The sequence below is a fragment of the Primulina tabacum genome, chromosome 1 (genome assembly GCF_025594145.1).
Source record: "Primulina tabacum isolate GXHZ01 chromosome 1, ASM2559414v2, whole genome shotgun sequence".
NCBI classification, from domain to species: Eukaryota; Viridiplantae; Streptophyta; class Magnoliopsida; order Lamiales; family Gesneriaceae; genus Primulina; species Primulina tabacum.
Genome location: NC_134550.1, coordinates 55,892,263 through 55,908,499, shown reverse-complemented (window position 1 = coordinate 55,908,499; position 16,237 = coordinate 55,892,263). Strand labels below are relative to the sequence as shown.

The 16,237-nt window shown below is 32.7% G+C and overlaps 2 protein-coding genes across 2 annotated transcripts; both read left to right on the top strand.

Moving 5' to 3' along the window:
* Window positions 1-5,615: 5,615 nt before the first annotated feature.
* Window positions 5,616-9,377, top strand: LOC142551996 (pentatricopeptide repeat-containing protein At1g02150-like). The gene is made up of 2 exons (XM_075661557.1): window positions 5,616-6,153; window positions 7,967-9,377. Exons 1-2 carry the CDS (start codon window positions 5,740-5,742, stop codon window positions 9,200-9,202), a joined length of 1,650 nt encoding a protein of 549 aa, XP_075517672.1. The 5' UTR covers window positions 5,616-5,739; the 3' UTR covers window positions 9,203-9,377.
* Window positions 9,378-13,519: 4,142 nt separating this feature from the next.
* LOC142520114 (cyclin-U4-1-like) lies at window positions 13,520-15,046 on the top strand. The gene is made up of 2 exons (XM_075623095.1): window positions 13,520-13,892; window positions 14,671-15,046. The coding sequence occupies exons 1-2, from the start codon at window positions 13,558-13,560 to the stop codon at window positions 14,915-14,917; spliced, it is 582 nt and encodes a 193-aa protein (XP_075479210.1). The 5' UTR covers window positions 13,520-13,557; the 3' UTR covers window positions 14,918-15,046.
* Window positions 15,047-16,237: the final 1,191 nt, after the last annotated feature.

The following is a 16,237-nucleotide window of genomic DNA, read 5'->3' as shown; positions in this document are numbered from 1 at the left end:
TAAAATTAAAACAAAATTTATTATAAGATTGTTTTACGATTTATTTTACCGACCTAACTATTAAAGTATTATTTTTATATATAAAATATTATTTTTAATTGCATATATAGATCGAGTCGGTCCTTCTCACAGATATAGACCCGTTAGACCGTCTCACAAGAAGGAAGATATCTATTCTAAAATTAATAAAGAGTAAACTATAAACTCATGATGTTATATCATTTACTAGGCATCTTTTGGAATAAAACATCTTTTGGGTTTATAAATTATTTTTTGTTAGTTTTAATATCTAACGTCTGTGTTGATTCACTCTAAACGAATTTCACATATATCTCTTGAGTTTATAAGTAACTCTTTATTAGTTTTAATATCCGACATTAGCAGTTTCAGTATTTAATATATAAATCATGCACTGTAATTCATCTTATAATTATGTTTTTTTACACAATTATTGATACTAATCAAATGGTAACCTTTTCTAGGTTATTCATTTCGTTACGTCGACTCTCAATGATAACATTAATGTTAGTTTATAAACTCAATAGTTGTTCATCCCAAAATACTTGTCCATTAGGTAATATAACCTCATGAGTTTATATGCTATTATTTAATAGTTTTAATATTTGATTTAAACCATTGTAATGATGAACACCTTTTAAGAAATCAATGTCCGTGATGACTCATTCTAAACGATTTTCACACATATTCCAATATCGAATGCATGCATCATACACATTAATCAAGTCTTTAATATGTTCTTTCACACAATTATTATCAGCACCGATCTGATCACAGTTCTCTTCTATGTCATTAGGTCATTTACGTCGACTCTCAACGAGAGAATACCAATGTTATATTATAAACACAAGAAGTGTTTTATCCCAAAAAAATTGTCAATTGAATTATATAATCTCATGAGTTTATAAACTACTATAAATCAATTTTAATATTTGGCGTTACATTTGTAACGCGGACCTAACTCTATTCATTAAAATTCAAGTAAAGCTGGTTTCACTAAGATTTGGCATGTTAGTTGACCCATAAACCCTCGTACTTATTTTTTAGTCCCAAATATCTCCGTTTCTCCACAACTCACTAATCAATAAAAAAATTGACCAAAACAATAACTAAAATAGACAAATTCTTCGATCACATCAAACAAGACACATGGGTGCATAAAATGCAGCAGAGAAGTCAGAAATATGACTTTGTCCGAGTTAAAATTTTAAACTCTAAAATCTTTTAATATTTTAAATTGATTTACTCGAACTAATATCATATTATTCCAAAATTATAAAAATTTACATACAATTTTTTTTTAAAAAAAATTGGGCCACCTAGGCTAAACTCGGGTGTACATTCATGTGACTCCGCCTCTGATAGAAGGTGTGGTACTAGCTTTTGTAAATAAAAACATATATCTTATTTAAATTTTGAAGAATATGATTAACATCGGTCTATTTTTAATTGATTTTTTAATTAATACATATAAAATTTCTTCTTCATTATAGATTATTTCAGTAATCGAAAATCGATTTCTTAATTGAAAAAAACACAAATTTGACTCGTTCTAAAATTTTCGAATCCTTCAAAAAATCATTGACCTCGATAAAAGCAATAAAAAAACCGAGAGAAATTGAACCGAAACTGATCCCGGTACCATTTTTCATATATAAAACACTTCAAGCCATGTGTTTGTACAGACAACGCGGCTGAAAGTCAACTGATCATAGCTATTTTTTTTTAATACTAGCAATAAGTTGACCAAGAAAAGCACAGTACCTGCGAAGTACGATCATGCCTACCGACTCCCTCTCAGTTGAGTAAAATATTATGAAAGAATCTCAACTTTTTCCCACGCTTTCATGCCTATATAACTAAGATATACGGTGCACCAGACTGTTTCCACTACTTATTTGCATTTTCATTTCATATTCTTGCATATAATTGAAATGGCCAAAGTTATCACTTCTCTTGCTCTCCTCCTCGTTTTTCCGGTAGCGATATACTGTGCCAACATTTATGTAGGCGACGATAGCTACTTGGGATGGACCGACGGAACAAATTATGAGGATTGGGTGAAAAATAAGAAATTTACAACCAAAGACCTACTAGGTTTGTTGATTACTTAATCAAAATTTTTCTTAAGTACCATTTATTATTTCTTTACATTGAAGTTCCGGTTTCCTTTTTTTCTTTTCCACAAGAATAACAATAGTACGAGAGAAGGGTATTTTGAGAAAAGAAATTAGTCATATGAGATATTAAAATTAGTTATTTAGGGTCCATCTTCTCGTCCTCGTCCGATGCCCCGCGGTTTCGGGTTCGAGGACTCTCCATCCTCATTTCAAAAATATTAATGCATGGGACAAGACGAGACGGGTTTGGGGAACTCGCTTACCAAATTAATATTATTTCTGGAGTGGGTTTGAGGATGTGATAATGTCCTCGTATATGTCTTGAACTCGAAAAATCGAAGATCCAGTCCTCGTTTCGAGTATTTTTGGCAGGACCCGGAGCTTGTGGGATGACCCTCAACGTCATTAAGAAATCGTAAAATTTAGACCCTGTTATATTAGATCATGCATTCTTCCTTGAGCCTTAAGTACCGATTTTTTTTCCCCGAAAAGAAATTATAATTAATCTATAAATATAAAATATATGTAATTCGTGACAGATTCTAATGATTCGTCCCAATATTTGTGTAAAATATTCAGTGTTCCAGTATTCCAGCCGCCATTCAGTTGCGGAAGTAACCGAAACTGAATTCAATTACTGCGACTCCAGTAATCCCATTTATTTTAACGACTCGAGCCCGACTGCATTCCCCCTAACTACCACCGGCACAAGGTATTTTATCTGTCCCACATCCGGTCACTGCGCTGAAGGCATGAAATTGGCTATCACAGTCACCGACGGAAGCAGCACAGGTACATCACCACCCTCCGGAACCACCCCATCACCGCCATCGAGAACCAGACAATCGTCTCCGGATTCCGGAACCCCCCCGTCGCCTCCGGACTCCGGAACCATTCCGAATCCCTCTGGGTCGACGGTCGTTTTTCCTTGCCGGAATAGTCTGTTGATTGCTGTGGCCACCTTGTTTGGTGTCATCGGCTAGGGAATAGGCAGTGCTTTTGCTTTGTTTGGTGTCATCGGATTATGAGTTGTTCTTCTATTTTATTTTATTTTATTATTATGGGATAAAATGATATTATAATCGGGAATAAAATTTTCATCTGCTGAATTCATGCATTCATTTACAGCATGTATGTTTTTTATGACTAGTATAAATTTATGTACGTGAAATGAGTGGACTTAATATGTATTTATCGTGAAAAATGATATTTTTGGTATAAATACATTTTTGTAAAATGATAAAGCAAAAAGTAATATGTCATATTTTGATATTTTGCAATTCTAATTAATGTGGAGAAAATTTATTTTTCTATGATATAAAAAATATTAAAATAATTTAAAAGATGAAAATTTATTTAAAATGTAATTTTAAAATAACTACCAGACATTTCTCTTCAAGAATATGATTGAAAGTTTTTTACGGGAAAAATATTTTATTACAGATAATGAAAATGTTCTTTTCAAGGTAATAGAGAATAAAATAAATAAATAAAATCTAATTAGATTAAATGATATTTTTGTAATTTGTCATTCAAAATTTAAGATTGAATATAATCGTACACCCAATATTTTTTGTAATTACATGGATCGAAGTGAATCATACTCCACTAAACGAGGGAAGCAAATGTTTCATAAGCTTTAATGTAACAAATTGACTTCTTATATTAATAGAAAAATAGGAAATGCCAATATTAAATTTTTTCATTAAAAAAGTTCATAATTTAGTCGATTGCACGACAGTAGCAGCATCAAATTAAGCACATATCAAATTCAATAACTTTAATAGGATGTTCAACGATATGAAAAAGTTGATGAGATCAATAATTACGTTGGTAATTTCATCTCATGATAAAGTCACGTAGATGATTTATTACATCTTCTTACGTACAGTGGTGATATGATGTTGCAAATATGATATTGAAATATTAAAATTTTATTTTATTTAATAACTTTTTTACTCAATTTAATAATTTGATATTAAAAAAAGAGGATAATTACAACATAATTAAAAATTACACATAATTTAAAAAATTACACACAATTTTTTTTTAAAAAAAATACATGCAATTAAAAAAATACAAATAATTAAATAAAACAAACTATGGACTAAATAAATTACTAATTGAATCGTTTGCGAAGACTTTTTTCTTACATCTTCATATAATACTCACATTAAACATCACTTTTGGATCGTTAATATTCTTTCATTTCTTGGAACAAATTCACAATCTTTTGGAGTTTTTGATCCTTTTTCATTCATGGTCTTTTTGAATGTCTTCCTTCCCATTAGTATAATGTTTTTACCCAATTCCTGCACATCGTCCCCTTCATCGACAGTTGGTATATGGGAGGGTACGGAGAAATGAGATGAAGATGATTCACTATTAACATTCTTCAATTTCTTGGTACGTAGTATTCGTCGAAATTCCTTTGAATTTTTTGAAAATCGTATCTTTCAATTTGGTTGCTCTCTCAACATTAACTAAGCTTTCTCATCGGACTAGAGACTCCCATAATTTTGCTCGAACATTGTTTGAGCTGTGCGTACCAGACAAAAAAATATATAATTAAAAATTTGATAAATTTCAATTTTTAAAAAAACCCAGAACCGATGATAAGGATCGATAATTCTGTTGCAAAGTGTGTCGAATGGCATGTGGGCACGGTGCTCGTGGATGTGCGGACTTACCTATCGCTCACCCATGTTCATGAAAGGAAAGATCGTTTGAGCTTGGAATTTCGATTATCGTCGGATTGGGCTTTTGAATAAAAATATAAAATATTAATCATGTTTGAAGTGAAGTGAAGTGAATCAAACCAAAACCCGATAGAAGTAGTTTCATTTCAAAATATAAATTTTAATATCTCAAATATAGCATATCCGTGGCCTTGCCAAATTCTTGATCGATCTATGTAATTTTCACTCCCACTCCACGTTGTATATTGGTGATTGTTAGAGACTCAGCGTACACGTGCATAGATAATTATATTTTAGTTGGATTTTAAGAGACTGTGAATCCGAAATGAGGGACAAATACAGGTCACTTCTGCGAAGACTCTGAGTTTGAGACTGTTTTTCGAAATCGAGCTATAATTGTTGCAAACTCTTTATCTATTAAAAAGGGATACATATTTTATATTTGTAATTAGTGTGATATGTACTAATATATGACATAAATAAATATTAAAATCTAATATAAAATCATAGATAACCAGAAATACTAAAATTAAATATAATTATGAGAAAGAAAATTTGAACATATTCAAAATAACCTATGAATCCATGCTTTATTTTTTTCTCGGTTTTCATGGTTTTTTTCGTTCATACGTTTTGAAGAAAATTAAATAGATATTATATTAGTGTAAGCTATTTTCTTTTAGTTTTTATTATTATCTTGCTATTACTGTCAGAATAAATAAAAATTAAATAACAAAAACTTTTATGTTGAAACTGGGTGTAAAATATTACAGGGGCCCAAGAAAATGAAGCATACCTCTTATCTTCGGGGAGGAAAATCCCACAGAGACCCAAATTTGAGAGTGAAGAAACAAACAGCTTCGCCTCCGCACTTCTAAATCCAACCCCAAATTCCAATAGCCATGCTTCTTCAATCCACTATCCCGATACCACCTCCAAAGTTTCATAACCAAAACCACAGCCCCACCAACTTCAACTCACTTTCATTTTCGTCTGGGCTCCTGCAAAATCGGACCTTTTCCATCAAACAACCCGTTGTAATTGTAACTACCCGTGAAACCCATAAAAATTCAGGCTTTATAACATGTTCGTCAATATCACAAGTTCATAGTTATGGAACAGTCGATTTTGAGAAGAGGCCTATGCTGAACTGGAATGCTATGTACAAGGAAATATCTATGATGGAGAATCCCGAACTGGGCGCTGCTTCCGTGTTGAATCGGGTGGAAAATAAGGGAAATAGGATTTCGAAATGGGAGCTTTGCAGGATTGTGAAGGAGCTTCGGAAGTTTAGGCGTTTCAAATACGCTCTTCAGGTGAGAAAAGAATTGGAAATGCCAGTATACTTGGAGGTTTATGATATATTTGATGGGTGTTTGAGTAGTAAAATGAACTTATCTGATGTTTAAAGGCTTCAGATTCTTATAATTATCTGGATATTGGTTGTTATATGGTTCATGGCTGTGGGAATCAAGAACCCATCATTAGACTTTTTAATGCTTTTTGATATTTTACCTCTTCTTTTATTGTTTTTCAGAATTTTGGTTTTTTCATGACTTCTATGTAGTACTGTTGTTCTTCCGCAATTGATGCAGTGTTGATATTTGAGCTATCTAGTGATTTAATGTTTAAGTTACAACTCTACTGCGAGGGTTATTGGGGCTTTTTGATTGGAGCTTTGTTGATATTATCCTTGATTCTTGATATTAAATTGTGGGCTTTAGGATGGTGTAGTTTTCTTGGACTGTGAGCAAATTATGCGGGGATGGCTCGGTTTCAACACTTATTATGTATGTCTAGAGGAGTTGCCTTATGACACAGCTTAAGTGGAGTTCATGATACCATAAAAGTACTACCTTAATGCTAAATCCAAGGGTCTTAAATTGATTTTCATGGACCTCATATGACCAAATTAATGTCACAAATTATTATGAATTTGTGCCTTCTTGACATTAAATGTCATGGTAATTGAAACTAGAAGGGTAAAAGCTCATTTTGCTATCCTTGGTACTTATTTGCTTATTTTGAAGCGAGAACAAGTTTAAAAGAATCCTGTGACTTCTCTGGTTAGAAATCCTTCTGTTCCAAGTGGAGAAGTCACCTCATAGATTTATGTTTCAACGAGTCTGTATCTTTTCTAGTACCCAAGGGAAATTTGGTGTTTCTATGAATGACCAATAAGGTGGAGCACCAAATTGCGCATGGACTATTGATTCAGATTCATATGAATGTTGTGTCTTTTAAAATTGATAACTATATTTTGTATGCATCTAAGCTTCTTTGTTTACATTATTTGGAGTATTGGTGCTTTTAGAATGACCAATAAGGTGGAGCACCAAATTTGGTGTTTCTATGAATGACCAACAAGATGGAGCACCACATTTCTTTTTTTTTTCTCCCTTTCTTAGGGGGGCGAGGGGTGAATTTTCTATTTGGTCTGCCAGGGCGGAAAAAAATGAATTGACCCCAGGAGAATCCACGTTAAAGGGGCGTAAGAAAGGATTGAATATATGGGTACCTCTTCCAGTCCCTCGGTGTCAAATTAAATAACTATTGTCACAGCTTTGTTTAGCATTATTCACTTCTCTCTATTACATCACGAATCGGAAGTAAGCAAGACACTATACCACTTCCTGAATCTGCAAGGTTTTGGTACCTATGCGACTCAGGATTCAATCAGTTCCTCTAAAACTGGGTTCATCAGCTCTCCTAGTATGAAAGACAATAATTGATATAATTTAAATATCCTGCTACATCTTGTTGTGGGAAGAATACACAGCAGAATAATTTTTAGTTATGGTTTATTATTTCGCATGCAGCTACATGTGCAGACACATCTCAAATTTGGGAAATTATTTTTCAGTTGTCTTTGGTTTGTGCTGTACATTTTGGTTTCTGTTCTGTATGTGGAGTGGAGTGTATTGAACTTTGCACACTTTTTAGGAATATAATATATGTATGGTCCTTGGCCATCATTTTTTAAAAATTTCAAATCTTCATTTAAATGCTGAATTATATAGTTCTCATCATGAGTGGATGACGTCATGTTAAACTAATTTAGCCGCCTTATTGCAGCACATTTCAAAACTTTATATTCCACTGTCCGTAATATTCTTATGTGCGCTACAGGTATACGAGTGGATGAATAATCGAAGAGAGTACTATAGAATAACCACCAGTGACACTGCTATTCAGTTGGATTTGATTGCTAAAGTGCATGGAATTTCAAGTGCTGAACAATATTTCTTGAAGTTGCCCGAAGCCTTGAAAGACAAGAGAATATACGGGTCTCTTTTGAATGCTTATGCACGTGCTAGGATGATGGAAAAGGCTGAAGCACAAATGAATACGATGAGAAAACGAGGTTATGCGAGTCATGCACTTCCATTCAATGTGATGATGACTCTCTATATGAACCAAAAAGATCACGAAAAGATTGAGTCACTTATATCGGAAATGCTTGAGAGTAAAATAGCATTAGATATTTATTCCTATAATATTTGGTTGACGAAGCGTGGGTCTCAAGGGTCTCCCGAGGAAATGGAACAAGTGTTTGAACAGATGCAACTTGATCCGACCATCAATCCCAATTGGACAACCTTCAGCACAATGGCTACAGCATACATCAAGTGTAACCAATTCGAAAAGGCTGACGACTGTCTGAAGAAAATTGAAAGCAGAATCACCGGTCGGGATCGAATTCCTTATCATTATCTTATTAGTTTATATGGCAGTGCTGGCAAGAAAGATGAGGTGTTTCGAATGTGGAACATTTACAAATCTACCTTTTCCAATATTCCAAATTCGGGACACCACACTTTAATCTCCTCTCTGGTCCGATTAGGGGACATTGATGAAGCTGAGAAGAGGTACGATGAATGGCTTTCTGTTAAATCAGCCTACGACCCTCGAATAGCAAATCTTCTACTGAGTTTCTATACGAAGAAAGGGCTTTCTGAAAAGGCATGGACGTTCTTTGATGAAATGATAAAGGGGGGAGGAAAGCCAAATTCGATGACTTGGGAGATTCTTGCGGAAGATCACATCAGAAATATGAGGATTCTGGAGGCTTTATCTTTCTTACAGAATGCCGCTTCAGCTGAAGGCTCAAAGAACTGGAGGCCAAGACCGGCAAATGTAGTTTCAATTCTCGAGATCTTGGACCAAGAATCTGATCAGCCAAGTAAAGACACCTTATTTGAGATCCTAAGGCAAATGGGTTGTCTCAATGACGTAAATTATATGTCTTACATTCCCATTTCTGACGGTGGGACATTTAATGGCGACTTCCCAGAGGTAGAGAATGATATGGTTGGTGATGGTGACCAAGTTGCTTTTCCCCTTGGCCAACTGCAGGAGAGCTAGTGAGGAAAATTTTCTATCTTGACATGCTTAATAGTTTTACCCAAAGTTAATAGGGACTGTGTGATTGATTATCTTCAAGGTAAGTTTTTTTTAACCCTGCTCAGTGTGTAACCTTGTTGTATTCTTGGCAAACTAAACGCTGCGCTACGAGTTATGAATCTTTCGTCGCTTTCAAGGGTAAATGGTAAACTAAATGCTGCGCTACGAGTTGAGCATTATGATCAGAACCGGTCCTTTAAGCATCCCTAGCTTAATCCATATATACCTGTTAAGCCCAGAATCAGGCCCGGTAAGGATGAACCAGACTCGAAACCGTCTCTGATACATTTCCCAATCTCGGTTCAATCCGGTTAAACCGGTTCTGGAGCCGAATCCGGTAACGGGACCGGAAATTGTTTTTAAAAAATAAATGATCGTTGGGCCAATGGCTGCGGCCTTAATGCCAACTACTACTGAATACATTAAATTAATTGCAATTTGACTTTTTTTTTTACCCCAAAAGTTAACTATAAATACAATATCATTTCTAAACATTTTCACAGAACAATTTTATCTCGACTCTACATTTCTCTGCAATTGTTTCTTTATTCGCTATCATTTAATAACATATATTCAATAATTTTTGTTATAATTTTATCCACAGTTAATATTCTACTTACTATTTCGCAATTTACTCATATAAATAATTCGAATTTCAATGACGTCATCTTCAAACCGTGGAGGTGAATACATTTTCGATTTCGGTGAACATTTTAACTACATCCCCCACTTTAATGAATTCGAACTTGGCCATGAGGTGGAAGAAACTTTGGAACTCCCCAACAAAGATATAGGGACATCATGATTCGCCCATCAAGCGACATACTTGAATAGAGCATGACGACAGTCCGATCAAAGCGAAGCAAAGTTTGATATCACTTCGTTATTGAAAAAGAAAGGACAAATAACTCTTTTGTCGTATTGAAACTTTTCCCTTTTTTATTGAAACTAGATGAAATTCTTTATATAATTTGCTTCATATTTTAATATGTTTTCAGGATTTAGTTTTAGAATGGTTCGAGTGCTTGGTTTCGTTATTTCTCTTGTTAAATGTTATCATCTCTTGTCAATTGTTTTTCCAAAAATATGACTACACACATTTTAATTTTTCATGTTTTCTGAACAATATTAACCAAACATCTAAAATTTACTCAAAATCAAATAAACACAACAAACTCTTACTTGACTTGATCGCACATTAAATATTGTCTCATAGCAAAATAATATCAAATACAAAAGATGCTAATAATATCATAGTAGTAATTTAATATCAAATCAACTATTAATATTCACATGTGAGACACAACATGAAACCCGGCAGCGAAGTGAAGCTTCAATAAAGAAGAAGGAAAAATGTTATTGTTTTCATGTGAAAAAACCATTCCCTACAACTTCGGGTATGTGACAAAATTGTTTTAGAGCCAAAATGGCCACTAAAAGAAGCACAAAATGTAGGGTGGAGGATAGGTCCACCCAATTATCAGACATGTACCATCTTCCATAACATGTAAACGTCGTGAGATATTTAAAATAAACCTGGTTGGCTATATCTCATTTGTGGCTCGGATTATTCATGTGCAGAAGCGAAATCGAGCAAACACATGTTCGAAATCATCTACTATGATCCGCAGCATGGAATGAAACCATCAAACTATATGGAATCAAGTGTTTGTGTATTGATTATAATTGATCATATATTAAAAATTCAACACACACATGCATTATGGTTTTTTTTTTGTTTCCTTTTATTTTGAGCAGAATAACCAGGGGGCGGAGCCACATGCTCCTTTAAGTCGGGTGGTCCAACTTTTTTTAAAAAAAATATATATGTAAATTTTGTATAATTTTGGAATAATATGATATTAGCCCGGGTAGATCAATTTAAAATATTAAAAGATTTTAGAGTTTAAAATTTCAGCTCGGACAGAGCCATATTTCTGGCTCCATCACTAGGAATAATAGTAATATTTTGTGTGGTGGGGAGAGGGTGCTATGTAATGGAAAGATGGTGGGCTGAGGATAATCACATGGACAAACACATGCAATTCGGTGTGTGTAAAACTTACAAAAAACAAAATATATGTTTTCTCTCAGCTAAGGTCAATGCATGTTGGGAGTACACGATATATGAGAGACGAATACACATAAACAACTATCTTTTAAATGAGTAGGTCATTTCACAATAAAAATTAATATTCTTAGTATAAAAAATAATATTTTTTCATGGATGACCAAAATAAGAGACCCGTCTCATAAATACGACCTGTGAGACCGTCTCACACAAGTTTTTGCCCTTTTAAATTTTAGATAAAATCAAATTATTTTGTTGTTTATATTTGATTCTATCTTTCAGACCCTTTTCTTTTTTTTAAAAGAAATTAAACGGTACGTATTATGAATTAGAAATAATCCAAGAAAGATTGCGATCTAATTAATCAAGAAATTAATATACAATAACAATATTTAAGACAATAGACAGAAGGAAGGTACCATTGTGCTTTGCCAGCATGTTATTATTCAGGCAAATTGGCATCTGGTTGTAAAGTCAATTTCTCCATCTACATCTCTAATGTTCGACTCTTTTCGGAACTACCCATTATACCCTTTTTATTTGAAAAGGTACCATAAATTGTGCCAAAAAAATTAAAATAAAAAATCATGCCCATCATTAATTAGCACACACACTGTACGTATAGTCCGTCTACTTTATGATGGATTTGATTGGAGGTGATAAAATACTGTATTGATTATTAAAATGTTGGATTAATTGATAAATAATAATATGTTGAATTTGATCGAATAAATTTGGGATAACGTGGTCATTATGAATTTATCTTTTTTAAATAATTTAGTAAATATAAATAAAAAGATATGAAAAACGACATCATAATTTCAGATCTGATTATTTGATTCACGTGAGATAAAAAAAATTAATGTTTTGATTGATGTGATATGATAATCAAGACATAATTTTGTAACCAAACTTGTATTGGGATTGGATTGTTAAAATAATCACATCCCATTGAGTCAACCAAAACAACATTTATTTGAGGGTTTTTAAGTGGGTTGGCAATAGATCTAATCCATGTTTAAGCATGAAAATATAACAAAGATTAATTTACTACATTACATATGATTTATTTAAGCACTCATCTTATCTGTGAAAGATCAAATTATGAACACTATTTTTGATAAATAAATAAATAAATAAATATGTGAGGTCAAACATAAACTTCACATATTTACACCAATAATTATCATTAGATCAGCAGTGAAGGCAATGTTTCTGATGTAGGAGCGCAAAAGCATGAAGTAATGTTATGATTGTAAAGAATCGAATGTGATTGTAGTAGTATAAAAATAAAAGATGTGAAATGTGGCAAAATCAACATCTTTAAGGATAATTAAATAAACTAAAAAATTTTTAATTTAAAAAGGGCAAGATTACAACTCAAAATATCCATTAATCCAGCATAAAATCACATGATCATCTAAGCTACATATTCCAAAAAAAAAAAAAAAAAGGAAAAGAAAAGAAATAAATGCATATGATCAAGATCCATATCGCATTTCCCTCTACTTTTATAAAATTATTCTTATGGATAACTAATTTAATCTTTCCCTCCTTTTCAAGATATCAGCTCAAATTAAAAAAAATCATTATTATCGCATGCATATAATGCTTTTTTTAAAAAATATCCCCTTCACTTCGAAATGTATAAAACGTCAACATATCATTACCGATATCAAACTTTTGTCATCAATAAATTGTTTTCTCTAAATTTGAATGCTGAAAAAAGTTATATATGTGCGTTTTCAATACAATTGGGAGAGTCATTTTTAAAAAAATTCACTGGATCTATATATCAAAATATCCCATAAAAGCATCCGAACTATAGGCAAATTAATTATTACACTCGTATGCCATGTCGAGCAGTAAGTAAAATAAAATTTGACAAACCATTTTTTTCAAAATAATACTTTCATATGTATTTGAATCAAACTTGAAGATGATTATTTTTCGAAGATTAAGTTTGTTCGAAGTCATTTTCCCAAATTTCCCCCGGACCCTAGTAAATATGCCTCAAATTAATAATTTTTTTTCTAAATGTCGTTTATTTTTTACGCTTTTTAATATAATAAAACCATTGTGGCCAAACTTCTAGGATCAGGGATGTTTTAGTAATTTGACATTACCTGCCATATTAACGACCATCCTACAGTTTGCTGGTATATATTATGATATATGTAAGAAAAATAGAAAAAAGTGAAATATGTATATATATATCTCGATCCAAGAATCAAAATTGCACACAATGGCGGAAGTAGAGGTCCCAGATGGGATGCCTAAACTCATCACTTTCCTCTCTTCTCTCCTGCGACAAGTGGCGGAGTCGAACGATCTCAACCGTACATCCCAACCCCAGAAGATTTCAGTCTTCCATGGCCTCACGAGGCCAACCATCTCGATTCAAAGCTATCTCGAAAGAATCTTCAAGTATGCCAATTGTAGCCCTTCTTGCTACATTGTTGCCTACGTCTATCTTGATCGGTTCACTCAGCGGCAACCGACGTTGCAGATCAATTCCTTCAACGTTCACAGGCTGCTTATCGCCAGTGTCATGGTGTCTGCAAAGTTCATGGATGACATGTGAGTTCTCATTTTACTCATTTGAAGTTATTATTTTTTATTTTTTTATGATTTATTTTCAAGAATCTGGTTGCTTCAATCATGATGTTTTCTTGAGTTGCTATGAGTCCAAAAGTTTCGAGTGTATATATATATATATACAACACACACATATATATTCAAAAAAAAACTTTTTATTCTTTCTTCTAGATTTATTTTCAAAAATCTAGCTGGATTTATGAAGTTTTGTCAAGAAATATCGCGTTGGGATTTGTTTTTTGTGTTGTTGATTTTCGAGTACGATTCAAATTTTGCTTTAACTTATGTGATCTCCACTTTAATTAATGAAATTTTAACAAAGTCAAATTGAAGTTTTAAAATTTAATCAAGGCTAAATTTAGTATATGTTCTTGAATATGACAGTGCAACCATATATAAATTTGATTAAATTTTGTCCAGCTTTCACTTAATTAATTTTATAAATTTTTTCAAAATTTCAAATTAGTCTTGAAATAGTTGTGGCCACTCATGCAATGTGGGCCGGAAAGTGTATTAAAGGTTAGCCAAATTTAGCATCACTCATTCATGTCACATGGTCATGCCCCATTTTCACATATATTGTATAGAAAAGCATGTATTCATTCAAAATTCAAAACATACCATTTCGAAAATTCCCAAAATTTGACATCTTTTGATCAATGGGATCAAACACACGTGACGAATCCGCGGATAAACTAGATATTAACTCGAAGAAATTATATATGTATAGTTCTAATTTTGGTATATATGATCGGTGCAGGTACTACAACAACGCATACTATGCTAAAGTTGGAGGAATCAGCACAAGAGAAATGAACTTTCTTGAAGTGGATTTCTTGTTTGGACTAGGGTTCCATTTGAATGTGACTCCCTCCACTTTTCACACATATTATTCTTACCTCCAAAAGGAAATGATGCTTCATCCACACATCAATGCAAAATCTTCCAATTTTTTTCCGAGCTTAAACTATGAAGATGAATCATCCCATCAGCAGCTTGCTGTTTAAGCACATTGTAATTTCTTACTTTTTTCTAGCCAGGGTAGAATTAGGAGGGTATTTTTTTTTTAAAGTTCTTTGGCTGGATGGGCAAATTATTTGGTTATGCATGTGCTGTAATTTCTTTTTTTTTTTTTAGTATGATGTTGTGGGGAATATATTTCTATAACTCCGAAGTACTAGTGCGTTGGGACGATGTACATACATTTCTTGTTTGCAGCCTGGCTGGATTGTTATTTTGATTTTATATAATTGTACCTCTAGTTTAATTTCTTTAATTCATTGAAGCCATAAATGGAAACGTTATTTCCATATTTCTCCACAAGATTTTATTATTGAATTGATAAACTTTAGGGTTTTAATTATATATGTATATGCGAGTTATGTTATTTCTGGCCGAACATCTTGTGAAACGTCATATATGGTATATGGGTGATAACATAAATGTGTTGCATTGTGTTGTGGACATTTTTAGAAGAGAATACAACGATGTTCACGCAACTTGACAGGTGCAAATGATTCTGGGAAGGGAACAGTATACATGTGCGATCATGGAACTCTATTCATTTCTTTTATACATGTGCATGTGCCAACTTGAAAGAGGGACTAAGACAATGGAGAACAAAGGGACCACCCCCACCTTCATCTAATCAAGAACAATTTATTTTTTTATACTCAAATAGATAATCATTAGTTTAATAGTAAAAACTTGTGTGAGGCGGTCTCATGGGTCGTATTTTGTGAGACAGATCTCTTATTTGAGTCATTCGTAAAAAAATATCATTTTTTATGCTAAGAATATTACTTTTTATTGTGAATATCGGTATGGTTGACCTGTTTCAAAGATAAAGATTCTTGAGACCGTCTTACAAGAGACTTACTCTAGTTTAATAGTGAGAAATTTATGTAAACCCTTAACGATTGTGTGTTTTTTTTTTTCGAAATGATATTGAGGAATTTGAGGATATTAATTCTCGAAATTTATAAAAAATTTCAACTTTATTGAAAAAAATTGGAAATAAAATTTGAAATTTGAATTTCATTCCGATAGCTCAAAAAATCTAAAATTATGATTGAAGTTTTGTAAAGAAAAAAAAATTTGAAACAAAAAACAATAATTGTTAATTTTTTTGTGGCTCAAGTTAGGGGTCCGGGTGAGGGATATCATGATGGTCTATTTACATATACATAGGATAAAAGGTTTTTGTGTAGGCCTAGGCGCCTAGAAACTATATAATTCTTTTAAAAAAAAATTATTACGCTGTTTAACTTGTGATCAATATGTTTTAAAAATTATTTTCAACTTTTGAAAATAAGATATTTTATTAA